Here is an 18,957-nt window from a genome sequence, read left to right as displayed (position 1 = left end):
GTGGGTCTTTTGTCGGTGCTTAAAAGAAAAAACTTGCTTGATTTGGTTATTAAATAACACTGCCATTACTGGTGAGCTTGTTGGCTACAGTAGCTTCTCAACCAGTCCTTTGAATAGTCACTACATCACCAAGCTTAACCACCAGCACTATTCACAAGGACACTAAAATGAATCTCCCTGTGCTTTCTGGGGTGACTGGGTACTTACAGAATATCCTCACTGAATCTTCCCATTGTGTCATCATAAGTGCATTTTGTGGTTAATGAGTGCATAGTTACACACTTTCCCTTTCCATATCCACATCCTGCACGTATAAAGTAAATCGAAAAGAGAGATGAATAGAGAGGCAAAGCAGGGAACGAGAGAGAAGAAAGGAAGAATGAAAGTCAGTGGAGTACCTTGCCACTTCTCACTAGCCACTGATTGCTAAATATAATATCCAACAAGGGGTTGGTACAACATAATTTTGTTTTTAACTCGACTTGGAGTTTGTGTCACTTCCTTGTGTGTTATTTCTCCTCTCCTGAGTGACAGCCTCCAGCTTGGTCGAGCATAGCAATGTAGTCGTAAATCGAAAACACCGGGCTGACACTTTGTCACAGGTATAGCTTCATAAGCAGATCCGCTTCTCAGAAAAACACACTGGGGGAGGGAAAGGAAAAGGAGAGAGATAAACACAGAAGGGAAGAGAGAAAAACACTGCCCTTACTTCTCAACATTTAAAGGAGCCTCCACATTTTGGAGCTAGTATTAAGACTGTCTAGTGTACAGTAGACATTGGAGATTTGAAAGATCAACACAGGAGGACTAATGACATTTCCAGCAGAGATCTTTGCTTTCCACCAGAAGACAATGCAGCTTTGTGATCTGTAGCCCATGTAGACACACTGAAACCTCTAGGATACGGTTGGAACTCATAAAGGCTTACACACACAGGCACACACACACACACACACACACACACACAAACAGGCACACACACACACACACACACAAACACACATATTGTATGTTTTGACAGACAGCAATAAAGGGTGCGGTGGAGAGATAAGACAAAATCAATTGACTCTGGCTTATCTGGCTTTGCTTGTAGAGTCAGAATATGACCAGCACACAGAAGTCCATACTTCAAGTTAGGGCCTGTGTCCACATATGTTTTTTTTTGAGTGGCAGCATCTTTTTTCAATTGTTCCCAATGACAGACGCATGTAGCTGTCTTGAGAAAAGGCGCTTGACCCAGCGTCTTTTTTTCCAAATTGCTCTACCCTGTGCGCCCGCTTCAAGCGCTTCCAGTTTAAGACCTCTGAACTTTTCAGACAAACACTGGTGGTGATTGACTTCATTCTCTGCTCAGGACACTATTACTCCACTATATCTTTACATTGCATATATTTGATTGCTGCTTTATTAATGCTCTGGATTTAGAATACAACTCCTTTTAATGAAAATGCAAAATTATTTATTATCACCCCAGTGATTCGGATCCGCTACAAAATGTAATGGGTTCTTCCTTGACCCGGACTACACCCTCCACAAACTTACATGAAAATTCGGACAGTATGTGTTTCTCTAATCCTGCTGTCAATCATACAAACCAACACACTGAAACAAAACAAAAACATAACCTCTTTGGCGTAGGTAATTATCTTTAAGTAATTATTTATGAACTTCAAAATGGCTAATTTTCAGTCTTTTTCTTTGTGCAATTTAACATTTTTTGTTTCCTAGTACATAATAAGAGATAAAAATGTGAATCATATTTTTATAATTATATCCCTAATGTGCGATGGCTGCAGAATGAATGACCTGAGTCCTGCTCAATTCGATATTTCCCATTATATGGGATTCTTTATCAGGCGCGCAAAGTAGAAAAGTCCACTGAGGGCAAATATTCTCAGCAAAAATGTAATACACTGTTATGGGTTCAGTCTTTGCTTGAATTCCCGTTAGTTACTGTATTGCTTTGTTTAACTTCCTACACACTCCCATCATTCTCAGATATATGGCAAACTATGAATGTTGTTTTGTTTAGCATTTCTTTTTAACTGCCTTGCATTTGTTTACTTAGGTGCATTGGACCAAGACTGCAAGACTGTATTGGCTGGATGGACAGGTACAAAATTATTCTATGTATTGCCCTTCATAAAAACAAACCTACACAGTAGCACACACACACACACACACACACACACACAAGAATCACAGTGAGCAACTTCTCTGATTAATGGTTAGCTCTAAGGCGTAAAATCCCTGTGAGTGTCCTTAATGCCTCTCTGTGCATGCACATTTCTGTTTGTGTATGTGCGCAAACAATTTGCCAGGGTCTTGATAAATTGATAGTGCTTGAGTTTTTGTTCCGAGGCTATTTGGGGGGTGGGAGGCGAACAAAAAGCCTCTAACAGTTTAGAGCAAATAGATTTGAGATTTTATATGAGAAAGTTTGGCATCAAGTGGCACTGAGAATTGTCGGGTAGTGTTTTGGGCATGGTTTAAAATACAAAAACAACACAAGGCGCTACAGAGCTTACTGGTTGGTGGGTCTGGGGTTCTGAAGCACAACACTGCTGCCAATAAAATAAAAGCCCAGTAAAAAAAAGAAGAATCATGCAGGCTGAACAGGACAGTGTGATGGTAAAAGTCATTGTGTGACTTTAAACTCAGACCATCCGACTGGAAAAAAGTTGAACCACATTCAGAAGCTTCAGAACAAAGGGCCATACAGTTAGATACAAAAGCAGATGAACTGATAATCATTAAAGGAATAATTCACCTGAAAAATGACCATTTGTATATCAATTTATTGATAGTGACCATGTCAGGCCAAAACCAATCACTGGCTGGCCAGCAAGCTTTCTCATTTCACAGCTAAACACTACATTTGAGCCAAGACTCTTTTATCCACTCACATGCTCAGTACTTCCGCTACTCATGCTCGAAAAGCTCTCGCAGGCACACTACTTTGCGTGTCTATGTGGAAGATTTTTAAATACTTCAGCAATACATTTCTCCATTTTTTGATTCTTCGTTCACCATGAAGGTATGCGACAAGAAATCAAGAATGCAAGGCAACTTTCAGTGAGTAATTAATAGACAAATGGTTATTTTGCAGGTGAAGTACTCTGAAGTACATCAAGGAAGCATTTACTAATCACTATTCAGTCCAGAGGCCAATAGACACAGAAGTAGATATCTTTTAATTTCAGAGGAAACATGCACACCTTCTAGAAATCTAGAATCAATTATTTTCCTTCTGAAACAGTATTTGGGACATGGCCAGTAGTGGGGGGTGCAGTAGATGGGGAAATGAAGCTATCAGCTGACCCGGTGAACAGATCAGCCTTTATCAGATCTCCGATAGCTGTGGCTAGGATACAGCGGTAGACGAAGGTGTCACACATCTTGTAAAGATGTTACTGGTTGGAGGTATGGGCTTTTGAGCCTGACTAAAAGTGGCTTATCAGAAATACATGATTACACTAAGCCTTCAAAGGCCATCGTTCCACCTGGTGTTAACATATATCTTGTGTAGAGATTGCATGCATATCTGATTAAGCTGGATTAATCACATCCTGTCACTTATTCCTGTAATATTTAGTCTGATAAGTAGTACCTCATCTAACATTGTCCAATTTGGCAGTATCTTTCCCATTTTAATTCGAAATGATCAGAGCTGCCTTTTGTCTGATACCTCTGTGTTCCCTGATTGGCTCCTTGTGCATACATTTTTAGATGCTAATGGTTGTAATGGTGGAGAAACATTGCATTACATGTGGTCAAATGCATCGCTGACTACAGTATGTGCAAAGATTGCTGGCTGGGCGACCTTTAGAACTGCATGTCTTGAGTACATTATAGTTTCAAGACATGGTTTCACTTGATCTCTCAGGAGACCAGTTAGTCCAGTCAGTTGGAAAGACCATGTTTATGAAGCGCATGAATTGCAATTGTAGGTGACTTTTTCTTGTTCGCTGATAAGAGCAGTGTGAGATTTGGACACACACATGCACACACTTCATGGTATTGGTTTAAGAGTATGCCTGTTGGTTAAATACATAGACTGTAAAAAGCATGTCTGTAGTCGCTGTAAAGTCAAAAATAGTAATTTTCTCCCTGTACAAGCTGAAGAGAGAGAGAGAGAGAGATGTGAGAGAGATACAGAGTTCTTCACTTCCCATTAAGCGGGCTGACCGTGAACACATTTTATGGGGTGTATCCTTGCAGTCTGTGATATGCAGTCCTGAATAACAGCCTTTTTCCCACAGATTTAGGATAGAGTCTTAGTACTGCCTGACCAAATTAAGTTTCATTACTGCATAAAAAAAAGGGTTGAGTGGGTTGGCATACCGGAAAGCTAACTCATGCCACTCATATCTGCAGCAACTCTATAGACATTGTGGGGAGCATATCAGGAACATTATTGAGAGAGATGATTTCAAATGACAACGTCAGTGTGGTGCTGAGAATTCACTTTGATGGTTATTTACATGTTTTTGATGTCGGCCTCAATTTTAATGAGAGAGCACAGAGGTATATTTGTTACCAGATGAAGCTAAGTGGGAAAAAAAGACTGCAACTGAAGGTGATGAGGTGTTTCAAGGCTCGCCCACATAAGCATTTACTTTAGATACTTGTTTTCTGTGTGTTTATTTATTTGTGTACTTGTTTTTTTGTGTGTACATATCCGTATAAACATAAATCCAGCTTCTGTATTTTTGTCTTCATCCTCTCTAATATTTCATGCTTTCTCATTGCCTGCATCCGTTCCCTTAATAATCGTCTACTCATTTTCCTCCTTCTTCTCCCCCTCCACTTTCTTGTCTCCAGAACCCCTCTGATCGCAGCAGGGGTGATCGGCAGCCTCTTCTTGGTGGTGATCATGGTGCTGAGCGTAGCAGTGTCTGTGCGCCGGAAGAACATAAAGAAGAAGAGAGCCCTCCGTCGCTTCCTGGAGACAGAGGTGAGCAGGGCAGTATGCACAGAAAATGTTGTCAGAAGACTATGCATGACTGGGAATCATTGGACAGGGATAGGTGTATGGCACTTTCCTTACAGTTTAAGCCTTTAATATTGTATCATATTGGCCAAATAACTTTGCCATAGCTTTACAGAAAGCACTAAAAATATAGTGGAGAAAAAGGTAAAAAGAGGGAAAGGGAAATTAGTAAAAATGGTAACAAAAATTTCTTTTAGAGTTTAAGAGTAAATGATTTATTAAGCCTGACAAGGCATTGTTCCACATAGTGCCCTGCGGATAAATGCATAATAAAATGTATTTGTGCTTATAAAACGTGTTATTATGCTATTAATAACACATATATAGTCTTTAGACCAAATAATGTTAATGAGCATCTTATAAAGTACGAGCTAAAGCTATGTGTGTGTGTGTGTGTGTGTGTGTGTGTGTGTGTGTGTGTGTGTGTGTGTGTGTGTGTGTGTGTGTGTGTGTGTGTGTGTGTGTGTGTGTGTGTGTGTGTGTGTGTGTGTGTGTGTGTGTGTGTGTGTGTGTGTGTGTGTGTGTGTGTGTGTGTGCGTGCGTGCAAGAGACAGACAATGAGACTTCCTTCCTCCTAATGGTAACTACGGGGGTGGAGAAAGCATAAAAAACTGGAGAGTATAGGGATATAACGAATCACTGAACTTACAGTTCAAGATGATTTAGGATACTGAGTGCGGGATACAATTTACCTACAATTTTATTCTTAGAAAAATTGAGATTGAAGACTAATTATGAGTGAAAATATTCCTTTATTAAAATAAATATATATATATCTATATATATACATATATATAGATATATATATATATGTATATAGATAAAGATATATAGATAGATGGATATATATATATATATATATATATTTATATATATATAGATATAGATATATATATAGATATATATAGATATATATATATATAGATAGATATTTATAGGCTTGTGATGTTAACGCACAGCTTGACATGCAAAACTGTAGGTTGAAACTAGCAACAGCAACATGTTAAAAAAGAAATTGCCTAACATAACAAAAAGAGGGTTTATTATTTAGTTTTTGGTTAACCAAACCTAACCCATTCTACCAACACACCTAACTCCACTGTCAAATACAAACATATCAAGGCTCTTTAAATATTTTAGTTATTTATCAGTTACTTTTCAAAATCCACATGATACGTTCTCCACAGCACTTATTTACAAAGAAAACATGTCACTTTTAAAGCTGGTTCACCCGCAACTTCTATAACTAAATTCAGCTAAAACAATCCGTCAGCACTCGTGTGAGCCACTGCCGAGCCTGTTAACTAGTATCACCGATGTTATGTTCACTTCACCTGACTCGTTCATGCTTTTGTAGTGCAGAAGTTTTTGAAACTTCTACAATGGCGCTCATCAGCACCGCGGCTGCAGAAGTGAATTGAAACACTGAATGTATTTAAAGGTTTTAGAAAAAGTAAAAAAAGATTTGACGCAATTCATTTTTCATCCCAATCGATTTGAATCAACACACATTTGTATCCATTTTTAACTGTCTCGTGATGTATCTTTCCCACATTCCCACTGGAGAGGACTCTTCTGTTTGGAAGAGGTAGGGGTCCATACCATTAGACGAGGAGAAAGTACTCTTCCTTTGTGTTAGAACAAGAAGAGCACATCATCTAATGCACTTCTGTATCCATAGTGAGAATAAGGTCTGGTTTCACAACTTTCCCTCTCTGTTAAGAGCACAAAAGTATCAATGAAGTGTCTTTGCCATTAGCTTCCATAATGACAAAATAGCACTGATGTAGCTTGTTATCATAGTTACACTCCTCTCACCTACACTTATACTGTTGCTGTTTCTTGATGACTTACGTCTCTTTTTCTTCATATTTTGGAGTTATTAAAGACTGCTTGAATAACAGCACAAGGAAGAAGCCTGCTGTCATCCTTAAAGCTATAGTTGGTAAATTCCTGTTTTTCATTATTTGCTGAAACCATATACTGTAGATATATACAGTATATCTACTGTATATAGGCCAGTGATGTAAACACACAGCTTGACATCGTTGTTAGTCCTGCCCATGGCACTGATAGGCTAATCGTCAGTTCCCCGCGGCGCTCATCTGTGTTTTTAACCGAGAAACCTCAGTTTCACGTCAAGATGCCAGACAAATTAGTTAACTCTGTGGAGTTGGCGGATTCTAAGGTCTGGACCCAAGCAAAGATTGTGCTAAGAATAATGTTAAATGAAATCCGTCAAAAGGATGTATATAATAATTATAAGAAACTACCATTTTACAGAGTGATCGAATGACTTAGGCAGAAATTAACAGCCCTCAATGACTCCAGTAGTCTCACTTGTAAACCAACACAATAATGCTGTAGTGTAAGATTTCCATGTCTTTTTTATGATAAAAAGAGGTTGGGATGCTATAAAAATAAAAATGAAAGTATCAAAACACTCAATACACAGAGGAATGCACACAGCACGTATTCAGAGATTGGGCCTTTAAACAAGCTAACCGGACTTCTCTACAGTTGTGATGTCATAAATATAATATACTGTAGGTAGAAATAAGTGGTAGTTTAAGGTATACTGACCTTTCAGCCAAAAAGCCATTCGAATTTCCATGTGAGTCTATCCACTTCCTTTTTTGTAAGACATGCATTTGCCTAGTAGTACACCAACCTCAACAACTACCACTACACCACTGGTAGAAAGTGCCACTACAGGGCTATTACAGTCATTCCCCAGCTGCAAGGACATGCTGAGACACTGAGAGTGCAGAAGCTAAAACTGGGTGAATACAAGTATATTCAGAAAAACAGTATGAGAAAAATAATTGTATTTTCATTTTAATTAAAGCATGTAAACATGTTGTAGTAGAAACCCAAATACAAGTATGAACCTACAAATGAGGATAACATGGGACCTTTAATCAATGCTGCGACGTCCAAACCAGTTTCACTGGAATACAGTACATTATGATGAATTTATTAGTTAATGTATTGATCATCATTCTGTTGCCAGTAAAGTGGATAACCTAGCAAGCAAATAGTGTTTGTGACTACATGTAGTTGGGTTCAGCACTGCCCTGTAGAGTGAGCAGGTGGACAGCTCCTATGAGCTGCCTTCAGCCTCAACATCATCAGCACCACTGATGCTGGACAGCTCTCTGATCAGTCAAATAGCATACAGGAGTGTGTATGTGTGTTGTTGTATGTCATTTTTAAAACATCTGCATGTGTTTGTGTGTGTGTGTGTGTGTGTGTGTGTGTGTGTGTGTGTGTGTGTGTGTGTGTGTGTGTGTGTGTGTGTGTGTGTGTGTGTGTGTGTGTGGGGGGGGGGGGGGGGGGGGGGGCGGCTCCCTTCTTGAGCGGATTTGTTATTCCATTTAAATGAAGAATGGCTATTGTTTTTAATCAAATGGTAACCATGAGCCAGAGGGACAGAAGCTGCCGACCACAGCCAGGCTGATTTACACTGCTGCTCTGTTTTCTTCTCTTTGCCCTCCCTCCCTCTCTAATCTTCCACTCTTTTCCTAATTCTCGTTATATTGCTCCCTCTCTTATGCTTTTGCATCCTCTGACTAATTCCGCCTCTTGATTCTCCATCGCTGTCTTGTTGTTGTTTCTTCCACAGTTCCTCTCCCACTCCACATCTCCCTCCCACCCTCCCCTCATATAATCTTGCTTTCTCTGTTCAATCTGTTCCTTCCTCTACTTGAGGAGTAATGAGACAACAAAAGTGTCGACTCCTTTTCAGGCTCTGCAATTATCCACCACCGCCACCTCCTTCTCTTCTGCTCATATATTAAATCTTTCACTTGTGATATTGAAAGGGTAATGGCACTTTATAGTTCACATTTGTCTTGGTGTGACCTAGTATGGGCAGTTAATTAAAAAGGTTTGGTATTTTGAAGCAAAATGCATCAAGTTGTAATTGCTTTGAAACCTGTGAATCGTCCTGCATTCAAATTGCACTATTTTAAGAAATTATTTTCACTTTCAAGTAAAACTTTGATTGAGAGTAACTCCATCTTAATTGTTATTTTGAATGCTTAATTTCACAGTATGACTTCCTGAAAATTAGGTCCCATTTTTATGGGGGTGTGGGAGAAAGAAATTAATCTCATTGTAGAGCTTAATGTGGTAGGATCTGGGTTACAGTCCCCATCTATTAATGACTTTTGTGTTACTGGATGTGTTTTTAGCTGGTGGAACCTTTAACACCCAGTGGAACAGCACCCAACCAAGCCCAGCTTCGCATCCTGAAAGAGACAGAACTCAAAAAGGTCAAGATCCTCGGCTCGGGGGCTTTCGGGACTGTTTACAAGGTAAAATACACGCAGAAAAAAAACGATACCAACTGTATTCATGTGTACATGTTGATACTGTTGAAAAATATGTTGCATTGGATGTGTTGAACACATGTTTTGGGCGAATGCTGAACTGAACACATTCACAACAAATGAATATGAACGCATTGTTTTACAGCATGCGACATGACGGTGGGTTAGGTTACTAATGGCCGTGCTAATGGGTGACTTTCAGCCGAATGCATCTTTGGTTGCTCGCAGTAACTTATGTTAATGGTTGCTGTAGATAATTAACACACACAACATGTATTTAATGTATACATTTACTGTATATGTAATTGAATTGAAGAAGGCTTTTACGGGGACACCTACATGTTCTTGTCATGCTTTTCAACAGCTGCCGTGACTATGAGCATCTAAAATGGATTTGGCTGTAATTCACCAGTTAACACAGTTGCTTGTTAAACCAAAACACTGGCACAGCTAGTGCAACTGGCAATTCAGACAACACAGCTACTGGCACTGCTGAAGCCAGTTCATATGAACATTTGAAGGAGGTGAACAAATCAGTAGGCTACAGATTCTGTAATAGTAGTTTATGAAATGGGCAGTGGCAATGATTGAAGGCTTGGGATGGGTGGGGAGGAGGAAGTTTTATTAAAGAATAGCTTGGATAAGCTAATTTTAAATAACAAAATGAGATAGATTTTTTTAATTTTGTAAACCTAGTCCAAAGTCCAAAATTGTGAACTATGAATGTGAACTAGTTTGTTTTAATTCTTGAAGGGTAAACTTAAACAATACTATCAATAAATGAATATGCTCCTCAAGTTGAGATCATGATGTGAGATCCTGAAAAAAGAGTAAGACAGGAGAGATGAACCACATAATCATTAATGACAGGAAATGAGATGGAGGAGGCTGGAGGTGGGGGACGAAAAGAATAAGTAATAGCAGACACCAAGACCCCTGGGGGTAGCTGAGGTCACCACCGATGTGATGATGGGATGGGAAAAATATAGCTGAACAGACTCTTTCACAATAAACATTGGTTATATTGTATATCCATCCATTCATGTTATAGAACATTTCTGGGTCAGAGTTCAGTAACCAGGAGCACAGATGTCACTTTTCAAGGCAACATCTTGCACATTTCCCTGGGAATCTCCAGGCACCACCAGGCATGTAAGACTATTTGTCCATTCAGAGTCTCATGGGTGAGCACTAGAACCTAGATGGTGTTCCTTGGTGGCTGTGGGGTACGAGAAAGGTACCTTTATCACCTACTCTTGGCCTTTTCAGGAGTAAGAAACAGTTGATTGATGCTGAGATTCTCCCAGGCAGTCATCAGGATAACCTAACATCAGCAGCTTGATTGCATGATTGTATTATTTCAGACACAAATCAGAAGCCAGGGTTAAGGTTGATGGTCAGCATTCAGAATGACTTTTAAGTCAGTGTAAGAGTGTTTTTGCATTGCAGCTCACCTCTCTTTTCACCAGAATGCTTCAATGTAGAGTACCAGTCAAAAGTTTGGATGTGTTTTCCTGTTCAAGTGAATGAGGAAGCATGTGCAAACTTGACTGGTACTGTAACTCTCTCATTACACAAGCTGTTAAGCGTAAATATGGCTGAAATACTGAAATGTTTACAAACATTTTTTTTCCTATGAAATATATGTACAACATTACATATCCCACATGCGAGAAAATGATACCTGTCAAAACAAATGCAGACAGAAAGACTGTGTGTGCATCACAGTAAAATTACAGCTTTGAGATGACATGTTATAACATAGGGGCAGAACAAAGGTGGGACGCATTTGAAATATTTGGAAAAAAATTGAAAAGCACTTGATTTTTCTCCTCTTTGCTTTGGTCCAAATCACTTTAATCCACCTAAAAGATGATGCAAAGAGTGCAAATGTGGAAGTGCTGACCAATCAGAACAGACTAGGCTTGGGGTTGAATACAGGTATTCAGACAGACAGTGTGAGAAAATGTATGTAATAAATCTTATCATGTTCTAGTAGTACCCAATATACAAAAAAGAGCATGAAAATGAGCATAATATGTCCCCTTTGATAATGTGTTGGTGTGTTGGAGTTTTGTGACTTTGCATTCAGTATAACATTCTATTACTTGTTTGTTTTGTTTCTTTAGGGTATTTGGGTTCCAGAGGGTGAAACGGTAAAGATTCCTGTAGCCATTAAAATCTTAAATGAGGCCACAGGACCCAAGGCTAACGTGGAGTTCATGGACGTGAGTATCTTGAAAACAGAAAAGAAAACCCAATAAATTTTTAGATTGTCTTATGCTTTGTTGTATTAAAGCATTCAATATTAGGTTTGGTTCAGTCAGTCCAGCAGATACAGCATACCTATCGGCAAGGGAAGGCACAAGTAGTTAATTCCAAGATCAAGGGATCGCATCAATTCGTCGAGGGCCAATGGAGTACTAACTTTTCCAAATATATTTTTTAGAACATCTTCCTGCAGCTATAATGATGCACTGCAATACAGCCTACCCAGCACCTAATGCTTATTCTCAATCAAAACAGTCCCAGTTACCCTTTAAGGATTTATTTTTCACAAGCACAACTTCAAATTATTGTTTCCTTACAAAAACGTAATTAAATCTGCTTTTACATTCTGTTAATGATCAGTCCCACCTGTGCTCCACTGGCACAGAGGTGGCAGGTATCAGCAGGTGCTGCTTTGCCAAAACGCTCAGTTTTTTGTACTGATGCCTGTTGGACTTCTACAACTCCAGTGGGTTTTTCTGAAGATGACAACATGGCTCATTGAAATAAGCTTCTAGCTAGTTGACATCAATATTTTCAAATTATTCCTCCCTGAAGAGGGTGTCCAGTGCCTCAACATTGCCCGAGCTTCACTGCTTTCCCACTCCATATGGTCTGGGCTTTCAATAGTAACCTCGTCATGTAGGTCACACAACTTCTCTCGGATGGTGAGGCGTGGAGCCGATTTCAAAAATTGACTTGAGTGCCGTTGTGTACCAATCAAGTTAAAATGAGAACTATTTAAGGAATCGATCAGTCGTGCCCATCCCTACCATCAGGGCACTGTTGATAAGTTTTGTGTTGGGATATGACCATCTTGAAAGCAGTCACCAGAAGATTAAAACCAATTATCAGTCCCTTTTAAAAGAAAGCAAAACTTACGCGTCGGCTCCATTGGTGAAGTGAAGCTAATGAGAACTAATTTTAGACCCCATGTCACCAAAACATAAACCAGCAGGGGCCCCTTGGCCCCCACCATACACTCACACACACACACACACACACACACACACACACACACACACACACACACACACACACACACACACACACACACACACGTCAAATAATGCCACAGGCTCCAAGCACAGTGCATAAGCCCCTTTTTATAAAACATTCAAAGCTCTGCTCATTTCAAACGGAAAAGTGAAAAAAAAATCTAAATTATCACCCTATGATGATGCAATGCAGATGAAATAACCTCCATCAACACACGTACGCATGCAGACACAGACACACACACATGAGAAGTGACCCAATTTCACTGATGTTTTGCACTTAATTTGACAGTCTAAGAGTGTGAGTTTTGCAGTGTTAGCATTTCTATTTTCATCAGGACATCTTTGATGAATATCCTATGTGTGTTTAATTTATTGCTCTATGTGCTTTGAGGGCTTGTCTGACAATGAGAGAATCAGATATTACCAATAAAAGAACATATAGGGAGACAAAAGAGGGTGGTACAGGGCTTTACTATATACAGAGGGATAGAGTTATCAACTATTCATATTTATGTACTAGCAAAACATGCATTTAAATTCTAAATATCATCTGATGTATACATGTCTCTGTGTGTGCTTACCAGGACACGAAGCCAGCTTCTCACCCCAGGCCCCCCATGCATCACTCACTTTTTCTTTTCTTCAATTACAGCAGCAGTGATATTGTTTACAAATCAGATTGCATTACTGATCACTATTTATAATGTGACTGTCTACTAGTCTAAAAGGAAACAGCAGGGGAGATGAGAAATGTGATTGGGTGAGCAAGAAAGCAGAAAGAAACTAAAGCAAAACTAATAGTAGAAGTGGCAGGCTGACACCAATACATTGCAAATCAGTGGATGTCTGGTCTATTATTTTTTTATTTCTCACAGTATATTCTATTGACACCTTACTTTAAAACCATACAGTTCAACAGTCTTCATTTATTGACTGCTTAGCAGCTTGGGGCCACCCTTCTGCTCCAGGGGACAATAATGGTAGTTACAGGGAAAGGAGAGTGCAATTCATTTACTTTACCCATCCATAGTTTCCTGGCCAGACTGGGAATTCTGACTGGTGACCTTCTAGCTGCAGGCCACACTCACTTACCACTGACTGTTTGAAGAATGTCACCAAAAATTGATTGTCCTTTAGTCTGTGTGTGTGTGTGTGTGTGTGTGTGTGTGTGTGTGTGTGTGTGTGTGTGTGTGTGTGTGTGTGTGTGTGTGTGTGGTGTGTGGTGTGTGTGTGTGTGTGTGTGTGTGTGTGTGTGTGTGTGTGTGTGTGTGTGTGTGTGTGTGTGTGTGTGTGTGTGTGTGAAGAGTTTCCTACTCTTTACCTGAGGAGCACTTAAAGGACGAAAGCTTCTACTTTTAAACAGCAATTAAATGGTCCAAACTGTTTGCACCAGCAACACAATGACAGCACAGCTAGAGGACAGGGTGTCAATACCCAGCAAAATCGTTATGCATGTGTGTACAAGTCGTTTTTTTTGTACGCATGTTTGTGTGTGCATGTAGTCACCATAGTGGCTATAGGCAGACAGAGGATGCTACAGTACGTTATTCCTTTTGAAAGCCAAAATCCTGCTCAAGGCTTGCATTCACTGAAGTAGGAAAAACCCTTGTGGTCTGTCCTTGGAAATTGCATTCAGTAACGCTGTTTCCCCTGCCTATGAAGATTATCTTCTGTTCTTTTCATGATTGTTTTGCTCTGTAATTATTTTATGAGTATCAAACACACTGGAGCACTTGAGTACAATACGTGCGTACAATATATGTATAAACCATGATAATAAATCATATTTATTAAGCAATTCTTGAAACAAAGTTAGACGATGCTTTGCAGAGAAATGGTGCATCAACATCCTATCTGAAGCAACATGACAAAAAACAAAAACCCCCAAAAAAAGGATGGATGTTAATACCAGGTCCGAACAGGCCCTTAGAGCCTTAACTGTAGATGTGATAGTGCGAAGCTAATATTTCATTTTAGTGTATGTAAATGTACCTTGTTAGATTATTTCATTCAGAGACAAGAGCTCACAGATTTAAAATTATAATGTGATCTACTCACACTCATTTAAAGATGCCCATGCGTCAAGACATCTCAGGAAACCACATCACATTGCTGGAAATTGTCCAGATTTACATCAAAGTGATGCTGTCTATCATCCTTACTGTACTCAGTATACTGCCAGCACATGAGCAGGGATCTGATTATGCAAGCATTGTGATACATGAGCCATATACTGTAAATCCTAGTCTATGTTGTAGTCATATCTCTCTGTCAGTGTTCAGTGGGCCTCAACGTATATCTGTATATCTGTCTCTACCCCAATGCCCACACAGCCATCTCATGTTGTGTATTCTTGTTGCACAGCTATCCACCTCAAAGGTATAGTGGAATGAATGGTGTCCTGAGTAGAGAATGAAGGTACTCCCCCTCTGTGTGTGTTGTAATTAAAGTTTCTGTGTTTGTTTGTTTGTTTTGATAGCTGGTACGGCTGCACATGCATGTGAGTGCTTTGTGCATCTGTATCAGGTGCCAAGGGCCTGTCCCAAAACATATTTGATGAGTTTGGGAGCAGTCAGTTTTTTTCAGTATTTCGAGTACAGCACCTTTAATCCATATACCCTTGTATAGTCACAATGCTTTGTTGGGTAGGTGTACAGAATAGATGGCCTATATTTGTCCTTGATAGTGTTTCTGTATCATTTTAATAATAAGTTACACAATGTTTGTATGATGCAATATGTATGTATGCAATATTGCACAACAATATTATATGCTCTTTGCTCTTCTAAAAATGACACATGAAGGTGTTGACACAAGTTTGAAGCTCTATAAATAATGTAGTGGAGCAGCCTCTTCATATGTTACCTATACTAAATACTATACATATTCTCGAAAAGCAATACTTCAGACCAACCTACTGGAAAGACACAACTCTTACTGTATCTTGTATTAAAGTGCAGTGACACATGATGTATAGCAATGTCACCTTGGTGTAGTTGCTACTTTGTTAGTCTACTACAAAGCATGCTGACAGTCTTGTGCAGCAGTCAGTCACCTTGATGTAGAGGTTATGAATAAAAATCTACTATTTCTATGGAACCTGCTCGCTTCAAGAGAAACTTCAGTCTTAAACAGAATAAGGGATCATACGTCTTTGACAGTTCAGTCTACACATGATAAACTCTCTGCCAATGGGTTGAGTCACTGAACCTTTGCTCTGGCATTTGTCTTCTGACACATACTGGAAGACGACCTGTTTGGGCACAATATAACACATTATTAATATGGTATTCCTATGCACATAGATATGCGTTTTTGTTTTGAATATGCAAAGAGAAACATGTTTTATCTAGGGACACAATTATTGAAGTCATCAAGAAAAAAGTCTTAAGTGTCTCACGGGTCCATGTGCAGCTTTATCCAGGGCTGGGGTCAATTCGTACCACAGTGGGGCCTAGGTTTAGAAATCATTTCAAGGTCAAGAACATAGACTGTATTAAAAAAGTGCATGTAGCTTCCTGGTCTGAAAATAGAAGCCAATGGGGAAGTGCCATAAACCTGATTTTTTTCATATGGCTCCAAAAAGAAGTCTCACCTGCTGAACAATTGAATTTAGTTCAACGCCACTGAAATGCCACTGGTTCCTTGCGCTCCTCCAGGGTTCCCCCCTTTCATCCAAATAGGGTCACTTCTTGCTTAGAGGGTTACAGCCAAAACGGCAAACTCGTGGCTCTGGGATGCTAGTCTACAAACCAATGGATGACATCATAGTGGCCAGGTCCATTTCTTTTATACAGTCTAGAATGTACACAGAATTATCTTACATCACAATAATAACATGACAGTGAAGCACTTTCTGTTTGTAGCCTACAAAGAACAACACTGTTGACACATTATTTCCGATGTCAGCCTCTACCCCCAACCATTTCCCCCACATGCCTCAGTGTATATCTGTCTCATTCAGGAGGCCCTGATCATGGCAAGCATGGAGCACCCCCACCTGGTCCGCCTGTTGGGAGTCTGCCTGAGTCCCACCATCCAGCTGGTCACACAACTGATGCCTCATGGATGCCTGCTCGACTATGTCCACGAGCACAAGGACAACATCGGATCCCAGCTGTTGCTCAATTGGTGTGTCCAGATTGCCAAGGTAAAGATGGAAAATGTTGCTTTGTTATGTGTTCTACTGGTTATACAGGTGATTCGTTTGGTGACTGACTGTTTGTGTGGTTGGGTATTTGGCAAGCTGGTGGATTGGCAGATTAATAAAGGGTTGTTTTTAGTATGGATAGGTGATTGTGTCACCTCAGCGGTTTATCAGTAGTCTTCACTAATAGATGCTTTTTTGCTGGCTTTACTGTTGAACCAAATATCTGATTCAATCATATGTCATATTTTGGAGAGTTGGGTAGGATTTGAACCCTTAGTGGATTTCTACTTCAGACTTTGGATCCACCTTTTTATATTTCATGATTAGATTAGAACACTTTGCTGGTATCCATCATTTTGTTATTTGTTTTCCATAACTGTTGTTCCATGACCTTTTGTATTGATCCACCTACTGTGATTGCTATGTTCCTAGAGTATAGCATCCCTTTTTCTCTGCACCTGTGTCTGTGTCACTCTTTTCTCAGTTACTATTGATAATGTTTTCTTTCTTTCTTGTTACATCTGTTGTACGCCTATGATTATGCTTGCAATAGAATTTCGTTTGTGTTGCTGCAGGCTACCATGCATCCTTGTCCCTTTTGAAATCTTACTGTATGCACTGGAGATCAAAATTAGAGCACAAATTATAAATACTAGATTTATTTTGAATTTTTTTATCGTTCATAATTTGATAGAATGTCCAGTGTGGCTATACTAGCATATTCAATGCACCAATGCACTTCAACAAAAACCTTTGTTTTTTGAAGAAAAATAGTAAGAAAAATTAGAGAACAGTAACCATTGTGTCAAAATAGAAGATTTAAACTATTATTTCTTAAGGCTATAGGATTAAAAAATGAATAGGATGACTTTGAATGACTTCAGCACATCTGTGCCAACAGGACACTAGTCACTAGTTTCTCACACTGCTCTGGTTTGATCTTGGTCCGTTCTTTTTGCAGTCTCTTCCACAGTTCAGTAACTGTAGCGAGTTTCTTAGGACTCTGTGCTGGCCATTTCATTGTTCCAATATTGTAAGCTTCAATGAACTGCCTAACCCGTTTTGCAGTGTGACAGGGGGGGTCTTGTCTTGCATTAAAAACCTGCAGGCTGATTGGGAGATAATTTCAGTGAACGTATTGCATGTTGCCACAGAAGGTTCACAAAAACATTTGCATTCACTCTACCATGTATCTGTACAAGAGGTCCAACTTCTGCTGCAGAAAACATCCCCTAAACCATGACATGACATTGCTAAAGTTCAAATTATTTGGGTCTGATGGGAAACATTATGTTCGGTGTCGGTCTGGGGAAAGACTGAACCCAAAGTTTCGAAAGAAGTCAGTTCAATTTGGAGGAGGAAGTGTCAGAGTCCAGATCTAAATCCCATAGAGGATCTCTTGAAAATCCTTGGCAACAAAGTTATGTCTAAGAAATCCACTACAGTCACCGAACTGCGGAATAGACTGCAAGAAGAATGGACCAAGATCAAACCAGATGCAGAGGTGCTGAAGTAATTCAAAACAAGGGCCTCTACACTTCCTATTCATTTTTTTAATCCTATAGCCCTAACATTGTTTAAACCTTCTCTTCTGACACAATATACACTTCTATTTAAAAAAAAACAAAAAAAAAACATGAACAGCAGTAGTATAGCCACAGCTGATATTCTATCAAATTCTAAACAATAATAACATAATTTCAGAAGTAATCAAGTATTTATAATTTGTTCTCTAATTTTGATCTCCAGTGTCAGTACTCCTATTTGCTTCGGATTACTTGCCCCAGCTAATGCCAGCTAATGTAGATGTCTTTGGATATTTGCTGTCTGTGGGTGTATGCTGGTGTGTGTAGAGGATTCAACAGCAGACAGTGCCCCCACTTGCCATTCTCTCAGGAGAACGGAAGTAAATAATTCAGAGCCTTGGTTGACTTGGGTGGGGGACGTGTTAAGTGCAGGGAGCTCAGTGTTACAAGATCATGGATGTAGGAGTGCATTGTAATTTGTTCTTATATATTTGTCAATATTATTAGGTGACAGATAACACTTATTAATGATCTGCCTTTTTCCGGACCCCGTCTGACACACAAACAACGGTGTAACAACCCTAACCCTTAATGCATCTATGTATTTACTATACTATTGCAGGTCTATTGTATTAGATTATTACATTAAAATTGCCACGCTTTCAATTTAAATTATTGAAATCAA

General features: G+C 39.4%; 1 protein-coding gene across 4 annotated transcripts in view; it reads left to right on the top strand.

The window, feature by feature from the left end:
• Positions 1–18,957, top strand: part of erbb4b (erb-b2 receptor tyrosine kinase 4b) — a 341,421-nt gene that overhangs the window by 273,584 nt on the left and 48,880 nt on the right. For all 4 annotated transcript variants that reach the window (XM_083921859.1, XM_083921857.1, XM_083921858.1 and 1 more), the window contains exons 16-20: positions 2,069–2,113; positions 4,825–4,957; positions 9,190–9,312; positions 11,457–11,555; positions 16,561–16,746. In XM_083921859.1, coding sequence (XP_083777985.1) covers positions 2,069–2,113; positions 4,825–4,957; positions 9,190–9,312; positions 11,457–11,555; positions 16,561–16,746 — 586 coding nt within the window. The remainder of the gene's footprint in view (positions 1–2,068; positions 2,114–4,824; positions 4,958–9,189; positions 9,313–11,456; positions 11,556–16,560; positions 16,747–18,957) is intronic.

The sequence above is a fragment of the Echiichthys vipera genome (assembly GCF_963691815.1).
Source record: "Echiichthys vipera genome assembly, chromosome: 10".
Taxonomy (NCBI): Eukaryota; Metazoa; Chordata; class Actinopteri; order Perciformes; family Trachinidae; genus Echiichthys; species Echiichthys vipera.
Note: the sequence above shows the minus strand (reverse complement) of the source record. Positions and strands in the feature narration are given on the sequence as shown.